Source organism: Megachile rotundata, chromosome 9 (genome assembly GCF_050947335.1).
Source record: "Megachile rotundata isolate GNS110a chromosome 9, iyMegRotu1, whole genome shotgun sequence".
Taxonomy (NCBI): Eukaryota; Metazoa; Arthropoda; class Insecta; order Hymenoptera; family Megachilidae; genus Megachile; species Megachile rotundata.
The window spans coordinates 17,928,550-17,947,376 of record NC_134991.1 but is presented as its reverse complement, the minus strand read 5'-3'; the positions used below and the strand labels follow the sequence as shown (position 1 = coordinate 17,947,376).

At 35.2% G+C, this 18,827-nt stretch overlaps 8 protein-coding genes across 9 annotated transcripts; 5 read left to right on the top strand and 3 right to left on the bottom strand.

Annotated features, from left to right (window-relative positions):
• The first annotated feature begins 168 nt into the window (after positions 1-168).
• On the top strand, positions 169-1,002 carry LOC100879579 (uncharacterized). The gene has a single exon (XM_003707869.3). It carries the CDS (start codon positions 260-262, stop codon positions 953-955), a length of 696 nt encoding a protein of 231 aa, XP_003707917.1. The 5' UTR covers positions 169-259; the 3' UTR covers positions 956-1,002.
• Positions 1,003-2,145: 1,143 nt separating this feature from the next.
• LOC100879470 (histone H2B) lies at positions 2,146-2,629 on the bottom strand. The gene has a single exon (XM_003707868.3). The coding sequence runs from the start codon at positions 2,558-2,560 to the stop codon at positions 2,189-2,191; it is 372 nt and encodes a 123-aa protein (XP_003707916.3). The 5' UTR covers positions 2,561-2,629; the 3' UTR covers positions 2,146-2,188.
• Positions 2,630-2,774: 145 nt separating this feature from the next.
• Positions 2,775-3,256, top strand: LOC105663950 (histone H2A). Its single transcript, XM_012296334.2, has one exon. The coding sequence runs from the start codon at positions 2,847-2,849 to the stop codon at positions 3,219-3,221; it is 375 nt and encodes a 124-aa protein (XP_012151724.1). The 5' UTR covers positions 2,775-2,846; the 3' UTR covers positions 3,222-3,256.
• Positions 3,257-4,388: 1,132 nt separating this feature from the next.
• On the bottom strand, positions 4,389-4,839 carry LOC100879357 (histone H4). Its single transcript, XM_012296333.2, has one exon. It carries the CDS (start codon positions 4,761-4,763, stop codon positions 4,452-4,454), a length of 312 nt encoding a protein of 103 aa, XP_012151723.1. The 5' UTR covers positions 4,764-4,839; the 3' UTR covers positions 4,389-4,451.
• Positions 4,840-5,071: 232 nt separating this feature from the next.
• Positions 5,072-8,577, bottom strand: LOC100880170 (transmembrane protease serine 9). Its single transcript, XM_076535686.1, has 8 exons — positions 7,898-8,577; positions 7,434-7,778; positions 7,105-7,334; positions 6,870-7,031; positions 6,319-6,499; positions 5,893-6,231; positions 5,582-5,811; positions 5,072-5,498 (listed from the first exon to the last, which is right to left on the bottom strand). The coding sequence occupies exons 1-8, from the start codon at positions 8,067-8,069 to the stop codon at positions 5,334-5,336; spliced, it is 1,824 nt and encodes a 607-aa protein (XP_076391801.1). The 5' UTR covers positions 8,070-8,577; the 3' UTR covers positions 5,072-5,333.
• A 1,269-nt stretch (positions 8,578-9,846) lies between these two features.
• LOC100879246 (histone H3) lies at positions 9,847-10,376 on the top strand. The gene has a single exon (XM_003707866.3). It carries the CDS (start codon positions 9,920-9,922, stop codon positions 10,328-10,330), a length of 411 nt encoding a protein of 136 aa, XP_003707914.1. The 5' UTR covers positions 9,847-9,919; the 3' UTR covers positions 10,331-10,376.
• Positions 10,377-10,524: 148 nt separating this feature from the next.
• Positions 10,525-12,304, top strand: LOC100879941 (putative oligoribonuclease). 2 transcript variants are annotated; one of them, XM_012296332.2, is made up of 5 exons: positions 10,525-10,847; positions 11,455-11,519; positions 11,588-11,749; positions 11,828-12,048; positions 12,133-12,304. In XM_012296332.2, exons 2-5 carry the CDS (start codon positions 11,475-11,477, stop codon positions 12,272-12,274), a joined length of 570 nt encoding a protein of 189 aa, XP_012151722.1. In that variant the 5' UTR covers positions 10,525-10,847; positions 11,455-11,474; the 3' UTR covers positions 12,275-12,304. The 2 variants fall into 2 exon arrangements, with proteins under 2 accessions (XP_012151722.1, XP_003708000.1); XM_003707952.3 differs by lacking the exon at positions 10,525-10,847 and adding an exon at positions 10,989-11,304.
• A 383-nt stretch (positions 12,305-12,687) lies between these two features.
• On the top strand, positions 12,688-17,311 carry LOC100879023 (kinesin-like protein Klp61F). The gene is made up of 16 exons (XM_012296330.2): positions 12,688-12,899; positions 12,984-13,134; positions 13,199-13,348; positions 13,427-13,587; positions 13,663-13,812; positions 14,068-14,304; positions 14,389-14,764; positions 14,852-15,123; positions 15,190-15,329; positions 15,400-15,518; positions 15,602-15,943; positions 16,000-16,227; positions 16,301-16,480; positions 16,565-16,787; positions 16,857-16,981; positions 17,104-17,311. Exons 1-16 carry the CDS (start codon positions 12,835-12,837, stop codon positions 17,158-17,160), a joined length of 2,976 nt encoding a protein of 991 aa, XP_012151720.1. The 5' UTR covers positions 12,688-12,834; the 3' UTR covers positions 17,161-17,311.
• Positions 17,312-18,827: the final 1,516 nt, after the last annotated feature.

Here is an 18,827-nt window from a genome sequence, read left to right as displayed (position 1 = left end):
GAAGCGTTTTTCACGACAGAATTAATTCTCAGTCGTTTATGAGAGAAAACCTTTTAGAAAATATTAAAATAACTGACTATATATTATGTGTTGTAACGTACTTTTCGGTTAAGAGGAAGTAGATGTCGCCACATTTGTACGTCTTACCCAAAAAGAAAAGTACGAAACTATATGTCCGCGCTGTCTCTAGCTGAGAAGCATACGCTAGCTGGCCTTCGAGAAGTTCGAATTGTCTGTAAAGAAATTTTTGAAATTCGCGATGGAGGATAAAGCTTCGAGTGGAAGTAGTACCGCTGTGGATACTGCAGAAAGTAATAGCAGTGCAGCAAAGAAAGCGTCGAAAGCGAAGTCTGTAAAATCTCAACGATCGAAGACTTTGCATCCTCCGACTTCTGAAATGGTAAACGCTGCCATTAAGGAATTAAAGGATCGTAAAGGATCGTCTCTACAAGCCATTAAGAAGTATATCGCGACAACGTACAAAGTTGACGGCGAGAAATTGGCACCTTTCATCAAGAGATATTTGAAGGCGGCAGTTACCTCTGGCGCTGTTGTTCAGACAAAAGGTAAAGGTGCTTCTGGGTCGTTCAAACTATCTGCGGGCAAGGGCTCCGAATCTAAAACCAAGGTTCAAAAATCCGTGAGAGCAACCGAATCGAAGAAAACGAAAAAATCTGTTGAAAAGAAAACAACGCCGGTAGTACGGAAATCTACAACGCCGAAGAAAGCGAGTTCCGCAAAGAAGACTGAAACTACAAAGAAGACTGCGGCAACAAAAAAGACTTCCGTCAAAGTCGAAAAGACTAAGAAGATAGAGAAATCTAAACCTCTGACCGAGACGAAGACTATGTCGAAAAGTAAAAGGACGGCAAAAGCACCTGCTGCAAAGACGAGGACTCCGAGGCCGAAGAAAGCTGCTATCTCGAAAACCGTTAAATCTCCAGCTAAAAAATAATCGAATATCCTGACAAACTTATTATTAAACAAATGGCCCTTTTCAGGGCCCCAACTTTCTTATACGAGAAACAATTTTGACAATCCTAACGATATAAGTAAGCTTAACAGAGCTTAACTTTCGACGTGAAATACGTTATATCCTTTTTTTGTACGTCCAACGCACAAATATATGTATTATAGTCGTTAAATACTTACATACTTTAAAATTAATTAAACCACAAATATAATTTTCTGATATACATTAGCTGTATATTTTTAAAAAATTACCTAAAGATATAAAAATTAAAGAAGAAGGTATGAATCGGAATAGAGTTCTGAAAGAAAAATTTGTTCTTTTTATAACCGAAATATTTATCGGGTTAGGAATTTACTTTGTATTTCAGAATAGTATGTACATATCATAGCTCGTAACAAATATTCGCAAATTAATACTTTTGTACTTAACGTATATTTATGCCTGTATGTAATTTATATTCGATGGAACTAATTTTATGCAGAAGTTTGCGTTAAAAATAGTACATATATCGCACTTCAATGTGTACAATAATCTGTCTGGAACATATATTATGAATAAAATACATCTATAATAAATATAAAATTGCATCTATTAACACAATATATAACGTAAAACTGCGCAATAACAAAGAAAAGCACAGCTCCATTTAATTATAATTTAAGAAACTTAAACTTTGTATGTATAAGCTTTCTTCGTTGCTACGTTCTACCGCTATGGTTTAATATTATCTTTTTGGTGACAAGACGTCAAACTAGATCCGTAGATTGTGCTATTACATTTAGATCTTGCGACGGAAGTTATGCTTTTAATTATCTTTGGACAGTTTTGAAAAATCGCGGTTTCGAATTTCAAATCATATTGATAGAAATAAAATGTAGCGTCTAAGTATGCTTTTGACAACCTTTTAATATCGCGGATTAACAATTTTCAATGTTTATTTACTTTCAAATAATACGATCGTAGAAGCGACCTAATTTATTTAACCCGATTTCGCTACTTATTGTAAATTTTTCAATAATGTTATAAAATTGTTCATTATTATTTACATTTAAACATTCATAGGATTTTGTTCAGTTTGTTTTTGAACGATATTAGGAAATTAGGAAGATGGATAATTTGAGAAGAGGAAATGTAAAAGTCGAAGAACGAGAAATGTTTCCACGTGTTAAATATTTGTGGCCCTGAAAAGGGCCGGTCAGAATAGTAAAGTGTTTTTTACTTGGAGCTGGTGTATTTGGTAACAGCTTTAGTTCCTTCACTGACAGCGTGTTTCGCCAACTCACCAGGAAGTAGTAAGCGAACAGCAGTTTGAATTTCACGAGATGTGATCGTCGAGCGTTTATTGTAATGAGCCAAGCGAGATGCTTCAGCCGCGATACGTTCAAATACGTCGTTTACGAAACTATTCATGATACTCATGGCTTTACTGGAAATGCCAGTATCAGGATGGACTTGTTTCAAGACTTTGTAAATGTAGATAGCGTAGCTTTCTTTCCTCCTACGCTTCTTCTTCTTATCAGTTTTGCTAATGGTCTTTTGAGCCTTGCCGGCTTTTTTCACTGCTTTTCCACTGGCTTTTGGCGGCATGGTTGCTAAGATATCGACTTAATATTAAGACTTGTACGAGGACGAATCTCTAATGCGAATGAACTCCTCGGCTTCGATATGGCTTTTATTAGGAAACAGAGTAGTGCAAGCGCGCCAATCAGAGTATTCGTCGAGTAGGTAGGGTGGGAACTCTTTGCTCCGATTGGTGCGCGTGCGCCACTACCTAACCGTATATATAGAGAGCCCGACGGTTAGAGAGATTATTGTCTAACGATTCTTCGTCGGCGAACGTGTTGTATTCGTAGCTCGTTCATTATTTGTCACGATGTCCGGACGTGGAAAAGGCGGTAAAGTGAAGGGAAAGGCAAAGTCTCGATCCAATAGAGCAGGTTTGCAATTTCCTGTTGGTCGAATTCATCGTCTTTTGAGGAAAGGAAATTACGCAGAACGCGTCGGTGCCGGTGCTCCGGTTTATTTGGCAGCTGTAATGGAGTATTTGGCCGCTGAAGTTTTAGAATTGGCCGGTAATGCTGCTCGTGACAACAAGAAAACGCGAATTATTCCGCGACACTTGCAACTTGCTATCCGTAACGACGAAGAATTGAACAAATTACTTTCTGGAGTAACAATAGCACAAGGTGGCGTTTTGCCTAACATTCAAGCTGTACTTTTACCGAAAAAAACCGACAAGAAGACATAATCTTCATACTTCGAACCAAACGGCCCTTCTCAGGGCCACCAATTTTTTTCAATCAAAGGAATAATAACAGCGTTCAACATTGTTTTCCTTTCGATAAAAAATTTTCTTTCGCTCCATTTAAAAGAGCTTCAATAACGATTTTTAAATTTCGTAACTCTCCTATATCGAATCGATCACGGAACGAAGTAAAATTTCATTTTCTTTCTATTTTGTCCCGTGAATATTTTTCATATTTGCATAGTTCGCACAATTGATTCTACAAATATTTATTGAAACATTTTATATTTTAAACATGAAACATTTTCAAACAAAAATTTCAATATTATTAACGTAGCTTATTGTAACTTGCAAATTTTTAATTACAAGAGAAGCAGTATCGGGTATATGCAACTTTTTCAAGTATCGATAGGTTCAGAAGTAATATACAACGAATGAAACAAGTAAGATTTCAACTGCAATTTTATACTTTTATGGAATAAACAATTTCTTGAAAACGTATTCTTTATTGAAAATTACAGAAGAATAAGCATATAAACACTCTTAATATAATATGATTTGTCTTTATTCGAGAGACCAAGGTACTTACATATGTGCATGTTTATTATTGATAGGAGTTACGTATGGCAACACAGCGATTTATATAGAGGAATTATTAGCGACGAGTGCATGGTAGAGACGCTGGGAAATGTGGCAACGTTGTATCGGCACCGCCATTCTATCATTCGTAGTCGATAGGTTAAGAATTTCTATATACATTTTCTTATACAATTTTAAAAAATATATTTCTTAGATATACGTAAGTTATTTGATCAATTCTAAGTCTGTCCTTCGACGAATATTCGTGTAATAACAGCAAATAATTTTGAAGAAAGTGTACATAAAGAAGTTGTTCGTGTAGCGTTAAGATTAACAAACGGAATTATTTTGCTCCATTGCAGAACGGTTATGAGTTAACATTGGATTAACGAGAAATTTATTATCCGATCTTCGTGTCTAATGTTGGTTGGTTCTTATGTATATTTCAATCGAAATTACTAAATTAATATATTTAAATGCACAATGTAGGACGTAAATCATAGGAATAAATTTATTAACGCGTAATAATCATTGAAAAGAATTTCATGAAATGTTTCGAAGAAGGTTCCTTTGTTCGAAAAAAAATTGTGGCCCTGAAAAGGGCCGGTTTGTTTAGCAATCGTTGATAATCGCACGTCGACGCAAATTTCTTTCTTAACCTCCAAAACCGTACAGAGTGCGTCCTTGCCTCTTCAACGCATAGACGACGTCCATAGCCGTTACAGTCTTTCGTTTAGCATGCTCCGTGTACGTAACTGCGTCACGAATTACGTTTTCCAGGAAAACTTTCAGCACGCCACGAGTTTCCTCGTAAATTAATCCAGAAATACGTTTGACACCACCACGACGAGCCAAGCGACGAATAGCTGGTTTCGTGATACCCTGGATATTATCACGAAGTACCTTCCTGTGACGCTTCGCTCCTCCCTTTCCCAATCCTTTACCACCCTTTCCACGACCAGTCATTTTTCAACTCGCTCGATATGATGATGAAAATATTCGTAGAAGACGAAACGTGTTCTGACGCATCGAGTACGAAAGCCACGCTTTTATAGACGAGACAAGGTTTCTAGCATCCCCTCTCTTACCACGCTAACCAATAGCGTGCGTTTGAAGGAACCGCGTACTCGCACGGTACCTGGCCGAAGGAAGGGGAGAGCAACCGGCTACGAGATGTTTGTCCGAGCAAAAAGAAGGGCCGCGCATAAATCAATACGACAGAAACAATGAAACGGTTAAACATCGAACGAAAGAACGAAATGGCGATCGAAAGATGTATCGCGTTCAATTTTTATTATCTCTTTTTGCATAGTGAGTAACTTTATTAGTTGCAATACAATATGGTATAATATAATATAAGTAAAATATATATTTCGAGTTACAAAGTATGATTCGTTGTATTTTTTACGATATATGAACTGTGGAAATCTAGGTATATTTATTAGGAAATATAGTAAATCGGAGTTCGAAGGTAGAATTTCCGAATGTGGTGACTTGGAAAGTTTTCGAAAGCACGCTATCTGTATTTGCGAAGGCTCAATAATAGATTCTGGTAACGTGTTCGATCCACGATATAAAAGTCGAAACTCTCGTGAAAACTGCCGGTCTTTCGCTAGGACACATGCCGTCGCCGTAGCTCACGATGCCAACTTGTAGCGGTCTATTGTTCATTGTAACGAGCAGTGGTCCGCCGCTGTCACCCTGTACGATTATATTATTTCGATTGGTTAGTATCGAAAAATGTAGGACATAGAAAAAGAAGAGTTTCTGTAAATTTCTTCTACCTGGCAAGCATTTTGTCCGAAGTCATTTGCTGTACATATATTCCTATCGTCTATGCGCCAAAATTGATTACATTCGCCGTTACTGATTATAGGTAATACAGCGTATTTCAAAACTCTTGTACCGAAGCTATTCTGTCGATCCTTTCCCCATCCTACCACGTAGGCGTTCAGGTTCGCGAACGATTCCCCTTCCTCGTCGTAACTGGCCAGTCGTATCGGTTGAATTTTTTCTGAGAACACGATGCTCGGTTCAAATATTCATTGTTTATGTATTAGAACAATGAAATGATCCCGTTCGATAAAATACGTACGAGTGAACGGTATGTTTTGAGGCATGTATATCAAGCCAATGTCGTTGGTGCTCTGACGGTATCGCGGATGCGTTACGGCTCGCGTCGCGATCATCGAGACACCTGGGCCGTAATTAAAATTGTACCCTATGCCTGCCTTGTCGATGATTCCAAAAACGACGAGAAATTTATGCGGCAAACTAGCGACGCAATGCCCCGCCGTTAATACCCATCGTCTCGAAATCACGGTACCGCCACATTGAGAGATAGCACCATGGCCTAGCAATCGATGAACGACCGCCATAAAAGGAAACTGTTCGTCTTCGGCGTAATAACCGCCTGCTATCTTCTCTGTATCGTCTGTTTCGTCGATAGCATAAAACAACGCTTTCGTTGATTATATCGATGATTATATCGATGAACGAGCAAAAAAGCGAAAGTACTTACACGGGTCCGTTGAAAATGTCGATTCGACAACGTTCGCTTGGGCATCTTCGTTAACGGAAGATACATCGAGTGGATTTTTTTCAAGAATTTTCTCGCAAGCGCCGTAACGGAGCAACAGAAAGACGGACACTAGCAGAAAATGCATGCTGAACTGTTCGATGTCTCGGCATTTCTCCACTATTTATGGTATTTTCCATAATCGTGAAAATTACCCGAAGGGACACGTTTATCGGATTCCAAACTTTCGAATATCGGTTCCACGAAACGTCTCGATAGTAGATAGCACCGCAACGGATTGCAACGGTTTAATCTTTTATGTGATCATTTTCGAAATCGACGATATTTTTCAACGCACACCGATAGTTATTCGAACTTCGACAAATCTAATTGTCACGCCAAAGTATAATAGTTTCGAAGGTAGTTTTACGAGCGAAGGCGTTTCAGAGATCTTGGTTGGTTGATGAGGTGCAAAACGAACAAATAAACATTATTTTGCTTGTAATCGTGAGAAAAAAGTAGAAAATTTATTGCGTTTGTACAAGATTCGTTTAAAAATAATGGCCTGTAACGGATCGGATCCAGTCGATGTAACCGGTGATTCTGGAAAAAACGCCGGGTCTGTTGCTAGGACAATTCGCGTCTCCGTAACTGACGATTCCAATTTGAAGGGGAACACCGTTTTCTACTACGATTAGAGGACCTCCGCTATCACCCTGGAAACGTACAAGCAAGTTTTTACGCTTCTTTAGTTCGTCTAAACGTAAAGTTAGGTTAACATTCGTTTACCTGACAGGCATCTTGGCCGTAATTCGCTGCCGTGCACACGTGTTTCTTTGTTATACCCCAAAATAAGCTGCATCGAGAATTGGAAATGATCGGCAAGGTAGCATACTTCAATCTCTTTGTTCCTGTTCCGACGAATCGATCTTTACCCCATCCGATAACTATGCCCATTCTATTGACGAAACTGTCTTCGATATAGCTGCTACCAGCCAATTGAATCGATTGTATATTTTCTGGAAACGATAATAATTTGCTTAGTAAACATTTATAATAATGTATAAATAATAATAGTGAACGCAAAACCGATCGATATCCCTCGAGGAAGAACTTACCCGCGAACGGTATATTGCGTGGCATGTGCAATAAACCGATATCGTTTATCGTCGGTTTGAAAGCAGAATGCAGGTATGCTTTGTTGGTCATCATCGAAACACCGGGTCCTTTGTAGAAATTATATCCCATACCGGTCTTATCGTTTACCCCGAAGACAACGAGAAATTGTCGAGATGGATATGCTACGCAATGACCAGCCGTTAATACCCATCTCGGAGTAATGATGGTTCCACCGCATTGCGAAACCATTCCTCTGCCTAACAATCGATGCACTGCCACCATGAACGGAAACTGATTTTGCCTCGCGTATCGTCCTCCAAAGATCCTCTCCGTGTCCAGTTCGTCTACGTATTTCGTAATAAATATACACGCGTTATATTTATAGTATATTACTAACGCTACAATCAGCAAATGTCCTAATACGTTACACTTATAACAACTTATAGCCGGATCGTCTACGTACCATCCGTTGGTACTGGAAAATCCTCGACATCGCTATCGTCGTTCGCGACCGAACGATTGCTTTTTCCGATATTTTCCAACGAATTTAGCGACGTTGAACTACAACTAACGTCGCGGTCCAACGTTAGAGCAGCAACGAAGAGGAAGACGGTTGTTACGCTTGCCGAAATCATTGGTAAACTGTGTAAAATCTAGCCATCGCATTGCTATATATACATGCATACACCCGCTTTGTCTGCTTATCCTTTAAAAGGTATAACGGCACCTTTGCCGGGAAACTACGAGACCCGAAGGTAATTTAGGAAAGCTTTCGAATCCGCAAAAATATTCAAGCGCGTACTATTCGAAACTCGACCGTTGGGAACCGTTCGACCCGTCCCTAAACCCAGGGGTTCTCGTCCGTTCCTTTCCTCTTTTTCAATACCTGCCTACGACCTTGTAAAACGCTCCCTTTTTGCGACGCAGATGCTACGCAGATGTACGCGACCACTGCCTACAAATTCATTTGTTTTCGTTTTCCAAACGCTTATTAGTTATTTTCGCCTATTATTTATTATGTATACGTATGTCGTTTACAAACAATCGAAAAACTAGCTATCTACAGTTATATCAAATAAATTGTTCAAATAATTTCTCGCTTCGGGCTTATACGACACGCGTGTACCGTATGTACCGGCTATGTTCGCTTGACAATTTCGATATTCGAAAAGCTATAACTTTTACATTACACGAACTGTAGTCGAAACGTTTCGACGGTTAAACGCCAGCTTCGTATTTATCGTCGATTGACGCGATGTTACAACTGTTTATACTATAAAAGGGAACAAGTCCAAGTGTATTCGCAATACACTTACAATAAACGTTCACAATTACGCTACTTGGTAAATTTACATTGCTAAAGACATGGAAAAGACTAGTAAAATTTGGAAGAACATTAATTACAATTATTTATGTATTTATGTATTTATGTATTTATAAAGCTCTGAAAGAAAAGTTCATCCGCGTACAGATGTAATCTCGAGCAAAGGGCGATGAAATATCGATGGAACCACAGATTCGCCGTGGAAAAGTTTCTCTTTTTTGCATTAAAAAACGAGAGAGGTAGAAAAACCCCGACGGCCACGGGGGGTCAGGATTGTCTACTAAGACTCCTCGGTACGGCTAACGATAGATGATTCCTGCCTCGGACACCGATAAAATGCCTGTGAGAGACCAACTTCTTTTTTCCGCTAGCCGCTTGCAAGGATTTCAATAGAAAAACAGCCTTTTTAAGGACCATTAAATTTTACTTTTCCAAATGAAATGCTTCGAACGCTTTCGAACATTCCTTTTCCATTCACAATTCGTTTATAATACGAATAGAATTAACGATGCTTCGCGAAAATCATGCGCGAGACTATCAGAATAGTTTGATAAGTTTTTATTACAAAATATTCGGAACGATATAGTATTTTGTATTTTCCTAGTAAAAATGTTTAGTTCTGAATAAATTTCGAGAGATATGCTTTACAATTGTGATGGAAAAAAAACATGGAAAAACCCGGAGCTACGAGTGACGAAAAACCATGGCCTGCTTGAGAGGTCAGTTTTTGTTAACGAGCGGTTGATTTTTCGAGAAGAGAGACGGACGAGTCGATTCGAGTCCTAATTTTCGATAAGCCTCATTTTATTTTCCTCGTATCCTCCTTATTTTTTCTTCGAAATTCATTTCGACGTTTCTAATTCGTTAATCGTGCAATCAAATTCTTTTGTTTAATTTTCTTTTTTTTTCGTCGTTGTCGTTATTACAATCTATATGTATACTACATATGTACCATGGATCCCCTCTCTCGGTATTGTTCGCCGCACGGTGCACCAATCCGTAACGAAAACGCTTCTCCCCTCCACTCACGCATCGAACCAATCCCGCGTTTGTAGCTGCCGCGTTGGATAGCATATAAGCGCAACACGCTGCCTCGAAACTTACATTGCTGAACTTTCGGTCTAACTGAACATTTGGCTGTTCCGATAAACTCGAAAAGAAATGGCTCGTACGAAGCAAACTGCCCGCAAGTCCACTGGCGGTAAAGCTCCGCGAAAACAACTGGCGACAAAAGCTGCACGTAAAAGTGCGCCTGCTACTGGAGGAGTGAAGAAGCCGCATCGTTACCGACCTGGAACCGTTGCTCTTCGTGAAATCCGAAGATACCAAAAGAGCACTGAGCTTTTGATCCGTAAACTACCTTTCCAACGACTCGTTCGTGAAATCGCACAAGATTTCAAGACCGATTTGCGTTTCCAAAGTTCAGCAGTTATGGCACTTCAGGAAGCTAGCGAAGCGTATCTCGTTGGGTTATTCGAAGACACGAATCTTTGTGCTATTCATGCTAAGAGAGTCACTATTATGCCAAAAGATATTCAATTGGCACGTAGGATCAGAGGAGAAAGGGCTTAAATTCAAGCTCTAGTTTTTTTTTTTACAAACATCGGCCCTTTTCAGGGCCAACAAATATTTGTCTCGAAGAAACAACCTTGTTCTTTACAAAATACTTTACATGCAATAAAATGATTTCTCTGGCAGACATGCGAACAATTTTTCCGATGAGGAAATCGAATGGTGGAAAATAAATTTTGATACTTGAATATCATTAAATTAAAAGCAGTATACGTGTGTATTTTATACGAACGAAACAGTTTTATCCATGTAATTCGATATTTTATTTAACTTTTCAATTTATCTATATTTTTAATACCAAACAGTGTGGATACAAAAATAATGCTTGATTACAGAAAAATTCCGATTACATATATTACGCTCTCGGAAAACATCGTGGTTGTCGATGTTGGAAATGTCCGTATTTTTCCTTTTAACTGGCAATGAACATCTCGAAACATTCTTTTGTATTACTAAAACAAAAAAACTGATACTCCTTTTATGCGTAGAAAGTATTACATGCGGCGTGTTTTTCGAGGTCGTGAAGTTAAATTGTTTAATTACTAGTCGAATTTTGTTATTCCATAACAAAATACTATAAACTTACTTACGTTATGTTCATACATGCAAGTAAAATACGTAAAGATATTCAGAATTTTTAAGTATCTTAAAAATAAGCAATTAAATTAATTTATTTATAACAATCATATTTTACACCACCTAATTTTATTAATCTATCACATGTACTGTATTTTTTAAGGTTTCTTTAAATAATCTTTAACTTTCGACAGTTCTTGTATTTCGTAAGAGCAAATCTAATATACATGCACGTTGAACTGAACGTGTCAAACGTGAAAGTTGTAAATTGTCGCATTTCATCGTTTTACCAAATTATTTGACAGAAGTGTAATAACGTATTAATTTATAGTTAGTGTTGTTATTAAGGATGTTATCATATATTTAGTTTGCGTAAGATTGTAGAAATTATAAAATTGGTAAGAATAGAGGTTATATTTGAACTTCAAATGTACTTTCCTAGTGTATGAAATTTATTGTATTTCTGCTTATTAAATAATCATTCTACGGATATTTTATTTTGTTCCTTAATGCTTTTAAATAATTTTGTATGCAATCTCATTTGATAGGTCACTGATTAAATGAGAAGATGACATCCAAAAACAGTAACTGTATTGTATGGATAGACCTAGAAGTACGTATATTTCCTAGTCTAACTCGCGTAAATGTACAAAAATATTGCATCAAACATTTTTGTTTTAGTTATCTGGCTTAGATATTGAAAAAGATACAATTATAGAAGTTGCTTGTGTCATAACGGATAAGGATTTGAAGATAATGAGCAAAGAATTTAGTGTGGTGATTAATCAACCGGACACTGTTTTAGATGCAATGAATGATTGGTGTACAAAACATCATACCAAAGTAAATTAATTATTTTCCAACAAAGCAGTATTTTCATGTTAACTCGTATATTGATTAATAAACTCTGTGCATTTACAGTCAGGTTTAATAAAAGAGTCTCGATCTAGTCCAATTAGTTTAAAAGCAGCAGAACAGTTATTACTGAACTTTTTAAGTAGCTACGTTCCAAAAGGATCTTGTCCACTAGCTGGTAACACTATTTATCAAGATCGTATATTCCTATTTAAACTGATGCCACTCGTTAATGATTATTTACATTACCGAATTATCGACGTTAGTTCAGTTAAAGAACTTGCCAGGTACTTGCACTTGTAACGGTTATATAAGTTTTTGTGCACTGTATTAATAATATAATATTTATATTTATTTGAAATTTATTTTAGACGATGGAATCCAACAATTTATACAAATTCACCGAGAAAGAAATTTTGCCATAGAGCTTTAATGGATATCAAGGAAAGCATACAAGAACTACAGTATTATAAGGATAAATTATTTATACCTGATCCATCCTGTAGAACATGATTTATTATTAATAAAATATAGCAAATTGAATATTTTTATTGGAAATTTTTTTTTTTAACTTCCTCTTAAAAGTGACAATTTATTTGGAAAAATTATTTTATAATAGTTGTTTTTATCGTATTCAATTAATCACTTTTGTCCTCTTATATATTATACTCTAAAGAATTTAATATAATCGTGTATTTACTGAAAATATTGTATTATGGTAAGTGTTGAATAAAACAACGTTTAAAATGAGTTAAAATTTACAGATGTTTCGATTTGTATTAATTTTGGTTAATAGTAAAGTGTATTTATCACATTATCATTATTTAATAAGAATACGATAAATTTACGTTTTTTTAAGTATTCAATTATTTTGTTAGTAGTTTTACAGATAATTTGATGCAAGAGACCTCTGTCGAAATTTATGCGAACCCCAGTATTTAAATCTTTCAACGGTTAGCATTGCGAGGAAGCGTTTGTACACAATATGAAAAGTACCGTGTTTGTATGCGAAAAACAAGCGTGTAAATAGAAAAATTACAGTCGAACAAAGTGTGAAGATTTAATTCATAAAAATGAACGACACTCGTAATTCAAAGAAGGAGAAGAAGCAACATATACAAGTTTACATTCGTGTCAGGTAAATGATTAGATTGTTAGATGTGTATACAATTTTTTATATTAAAATATAATGGTATATTGATATTATTCTATTTCGTGTTAGACCGATAAATGATTCTGAAAGAATTGGAAAATCAGTAACAGTTGTGGATATTCCGTCTAATAAAGAAATAGTCGTTCGAGATAGATCACCGTACGATAAATTCACGAAGAAATTCACTTTTGACAAAGTATTTGGACCTAACTCGAAACAAGTAGGTATTCCAGTCCAGTTAAGAGTATTTCAGGACCTTTAATTTATTAATAATATACTTTCAGTTAGAAGTATACAATGTAGTTGTCAGTCCATTAGTGGAGGAAGTTTTGGCCGGATATAATTGTACAGTGTTTGCTTATGGTCAAACTGGTACAGGGAAAACTTTTACCATGGAAGGAACAAATAATGATCCATCATTACATTGGCAAAAAGTAAATTTAGTCTATTATTTTTTTTTCTTCCTTTATTAATGTCAATAAATGATATAAAAGAGAATATGTAACACATAGGACACCCTCGCTGGAATCATACCACGTGCTTTAAGTCATTTATTCGATGAACTGCGTATATTAGAGGTACAAGAGTATTCGATAAGAGTCAGTTTCTTAGAATTATATAACGAAGAAATATTTGACTTATTATCTCCTAGCGATGAAGCTGCTAAGATAAGGTAACTATATATATAAAATTTTTATAATGTAAAGTTTGTTATAATTAAAAATATATACATATACTTTTTTTTAAGGATATACGAGGATCCAACCAAAAAAGGTTCAGTGATAGTACATGGTTTAGAAGAAATGCCAATTCACACTAAAATTGAAGTATTCAAAATTCTTCAACGAGGTTCAGAGAAAAGACAAACAGCAGCTACATTGATGAATGCTCATTCAAGGTTCATATCTTAGATCAGGGTTTTCCAAATTTTTATGAACCCTAGACCTACTTTCGAAATCAGTAATTTTTCGAATAAAAATATTACATTATTACTCTCAAATTCTATATACTTTAATATTTAACGCGATTCATCAGTGGGTCGGGACTCACGCTTTGGCAATCTCTGTTCTAGATAATAATGTATCTATTGAACTTAGTATAATTCAATATTTAATATTAATATAATATTAGTAAAATCCATTGTTCATTTCAGTCGTTCTCACACAATATTTTCTATTACCATTCATATAAAGGAATATACTATAGACGGTGAAGAATTAGTAAAGACGGGAAAACTAAATCTAGTTGACTTAGCGGGTAGTGAAAATATTGGGAAGTCTGGTGCCGTTGATCGAAGAGCGAGAGAAGCAGGCAATATTAATCAGTCTCTGTTAACATTAAGTCGAGTTATAACGGCGCTTATAGAAAAAACTCCACACGTACCATATAGGTAATACTTGCAGAAATTTGAATTTAATACTTATAAAGTCTGGTTAGATCTCGAAATTTTTTACTTTTATTTTCTTGTATATAGAGAATCGAAGTTAACGCGGCTGCTCCAAGAATCATTGGGTGGACGTACGAGAACTTCGATAATTGCAACAGTGTCTCCTGCCAGTATTAATCTTGAAGAAACCTTGTCGACTTTGGATTATGCACATCGTGCGAAAAATATAACGAATCGACCTGAAATTAACCAAAAATTTTCTAAGAAAGCATTACTTCAGGAATACATAGCAGAAATTGAAAAATTAAAAAAAGATTTATTAGCAACTCGTGAACGTAATGGTATTTATTTAAATCCAGATAGTTACAACGAGATGCAATCATTAATAGAATTACAGAGTAAGGAGATAGAAGAAAAGTTACATTACATTAAAGCGCTCGAAGAAGCTATGCATTTTAAGGAGGTAATTATTTACATTGGAAGATATATTAAATTCATAATGATTTCTTATTACTTGATACGCTAAAAGATATATTAATTGTTGGTTTAGCAACTGTTCAACAAATTAAAATCTAAGAATTCTGAACAAGCACATGAGCTACAAAATACAACAAATCAATTGGAAAGTACAGTAAATGCATTGATGATAACATCATCGTATTTGGCAGTATCGGAACAAGAGAAAGAAGAGCAAAAATATCTTGTTGAAAAACATGCTTCTACGGAAAATATTCTCCTGTCGCAAGTACAAAAGGTTTTAGATGTCGCTGATACAGCTACCGCAGATGTACATAAACTTCATGATAAGGTTTTTCGTAAAATGTAAGATATTTCATATGAATTTCAAGTTATTTGTAAGAATTTTAGTTACTAATTATGTATTTATAGACAAGTAGGGCAACAAAATAACTGTCTTGGACAACAGTTCAAGAAATATATTAAAGATCGAATTGTAAACATCGAAGCTGATGTTTCAGAACAGGCGGAGACTTTGATCAAATTCTGTACCTTTGTGAAAGAAAATATTGGTAAGAGAAATAAGTAGTGGAAATACCAAATTTTTACATTAAGCTTAAACTTACCATTTTGCGTTTCCAGATGCGCAATCTATTTCACTTAACGAAGCTATTGATAAGTCGATTCAAACGATATCCGGAAGTCTTGTTAATTCCGTGCAAAATATAACCGATGAACTAAAAAGGAACATAAATGATGCTGTAAATGATTATATTTATTGCACGTCTAATAATATTAATTTTAATGATAACAATTACAAGATATATATATATATTTTTTTTAGAATTTAAAGCATCAACAATGGTTTGAAGATGAGATAAAAAATGTTACGACCGTAGCAGACAAAGAACGTAGGGTATCAAAACACATGTTCAGTATTACAGAGAAAATTAAGCAATTACTGGAGAATAAAATAGCCGAAAATTGTCACGTTTTAAATGCCGATACATCTTGTAAAATCGACAGTTTAACGGAATCTGCAAAAGAATTAATTACATCAATATTTATATATTCGAACGAGAAGTGTGATCGTTTAAATAACAATATTGAAGAAGTCAAAGAAAACATTGAAAATATTCGGCAGAGTCAAAATACTGTTATGAAAGAACATGCAAATTTTGCAAAGGTACGTGATTTGTACAATTGATAAATTGTTTTATTTTTAAGATTGTATACTTGTAGGTAATGGAAGATTTACAACGCTGTTTTAATGAGCTACAAAAAGAAGAGAAAGAAAATTATTCCTTGACGCATGATGCGTTAAATGATATCGATGAAACGTGTAGTATTGTAAATAACCAGATTTCGAATACTTGCCGTATAAATATAGAAAATGGAAATCATGTACAAGAGAAACTTCAAGATAATTTAGAAACAGTGAAACGAGAGGTTGCAGTGGAAACGGAAAAGGCAAGAGTTGTTGAAATTGTTAGATGAATATACACTTTTTATTTTCTCATATTAATGGGATCGTGTCTCGCAGGCGTGGACATTAACGGAAAATACTGTCGCACAAAGTAAAGTGTTAATAGATCAATTTCAAGCATATTTAGGCAAAAATTGTGATACAGTTGCGAATTACAAAAATTGTGTGGAGCGTAGTATAAGAGAATTGGAGCAGAAAATGGAAGAAGATAAGAGCCCCCTTTTATCGGCAATTAATGTAAGCTTGAACATAGTATCAAAGTTAGTATTAAAATTCTTTTATTATGTATCATAGTTTTATTTTAATGTTTATAATTTATAGGACGTTTATATGACAGTTTATAACGCAAGCGATAAACACGCAAAGTGCTTAAATATTTGTAAAACAGCTTTCATGAACGTGTGTATGGAAGTAAGTAAAAAACTTGAATATGAAAATACGAGTGCAGCAAACACGAATAGTAGGATTATCGCAGAAATACAATCGATACGTAATCAGGTTGACAAGTTTTTCGTCGAGGATCTGTTTCGCGATGTTCCAACAGGTATGATTTTATTTATATTTTCTTTATATCACATAACTGAAAGTTATTTGTTTCGTTTGAAATAAATAGGATATACTCCAGTAAGGAAAAGCTTTCAATATCCAAGGAAACTTATTAAAACATCTCCTCCTGAACGAATTCTTAATAGATATAGAGAAGCACTTAAAGAAATTAACGATGATAAAGAACACGAAGTAAGTAATATAAATTGATGATACTAAAGAATATATAGTAACATTATATTATAACACATTAATCCTTTATACGAGTATGGTAAGTGTAATATAATATAAAATATAATTCAATTGCTTTCTAGACAACTTTTGCATTGAACAATAACACAGAAATAAACAAAACTGTGAATGCAACCTGAGAAATTGATTTGAGCAAAAAAAAAAAAACTTTTATGATATATGTAATATTTGGAAATCCGATATATGTAATTTTGTATGTATTTTATACAGCTTACGACGAAATAAAATTAAATGTATCATGTTCAATTGCAAACATGATACTGTGACAAATCTTTTTAAACAATATTTATCCTTACCAGTAAATAAATTATCATTTTTTTTATTACATTAAACTATAAATAAAATACATAAATGTTGTTTGTTTCTTAATTCCAATTATTAATTTTCGTAAATATGTTCTTATACCAGTCATCGTAATCAATAATTAATATAACATAAAATGGTAAGGTTTAAATGTAAAGTTTAAATTGGACGTTCGTATTCGAATGTTCAGTACTGCGAGATAAATCGTATCAATTTGAATTGCGACCATCAGTGTAACTATGAAATGTAACTTGCTTTGTACACCTTGTATTATAAATCTTCGAATCTTCAGATTCTCAGATTTCTAATTTTTTAACTCTAAATTTTCCATAATCGTTTGGTCATGCTGCTGTAAAAATGAACTATATACATGCGTGCATATTCTTTTTTCTACGAGAAGAGTGATTGTACATGTCCGGGATAGTATACTAGGTCTGTTTGATTGAGGCACACCGCGCCTAACCTAACAATGTTGAGCGAGCGAGTAAATTTCACGCTAAAGCAAAAATAGTCAACCGTGTCATCCAATTGAATTGGTTCAGTAGTGCATGAGAAAAACGTGGACAAAAAAGTTGAAAAGTCAAGTACATAAGCGCGAGCAAATTCTATTTTGCATTAAAGTCTACGGGGATATGGTTTTTCGGTAATTATTCCTCAGTGGCATGCGCGGGCGGCGCGCAGGAGGAATATATACGATAATGAGTATGCAAAATCGTTAATTACTCACTTTCTGAACACAGTCTATGAACTTTTATGATTAAAGAATGGTCACCAATGCATTATTTACATGGTTCGACCATAAAAGTTCATAAATAATGTCCGGGTAATGAGTAATTAATTATTTTGTGTCAGCATTGCGATACGTACATGAGCCGCCTATGTCAATTCTACTGCGCATGCAAAGTGCAATATTTCGGCACTTTGACGACGTAGTATGGTTCCTGAGGCATTTAGAAACAAATTTCTATTAGGGTTTGATGCGTTTTGATGCATAATAAAGCCAGAAAATCAATTTTTGTCGAATTAGGTCCAAAACGGTACAGGTGGCGCCATCTAGCGGCGAGCGGCGGAACCACGAAAAACTAAAATTTTGATTTTCTCCGAAATTAGGCAATTTTACGTATTTCTGAGGGTCAGAAATTGTTCTGTGGCCTCTCTAGAACTTATATATTGCCACCAGAGCCTTCTCAGAGCGCTAGAAAAGAAAATAAAAAAATAGGTCAAAACATGGACTAAAAAATTGGCGTCCATCTAGCGGTGAAAGTTGGAACTACAAAAATATAAAAATGCGATTTTCTCGAAAATTAGCGAACTTTGAGTGCTTCTGAGGCTCAGGAAGTGTTATGTGATCGCATTAGAAGCAAAATAACGCAATAAAAGTTTCCTGAAAGCTTTAATAAAGAAAATAAAAAAAATATAATTTTATGGAGAAAATTTGTGGCGCCATCTAGCGGTGAACCTGCGAACTAAACTGAGAAAATCG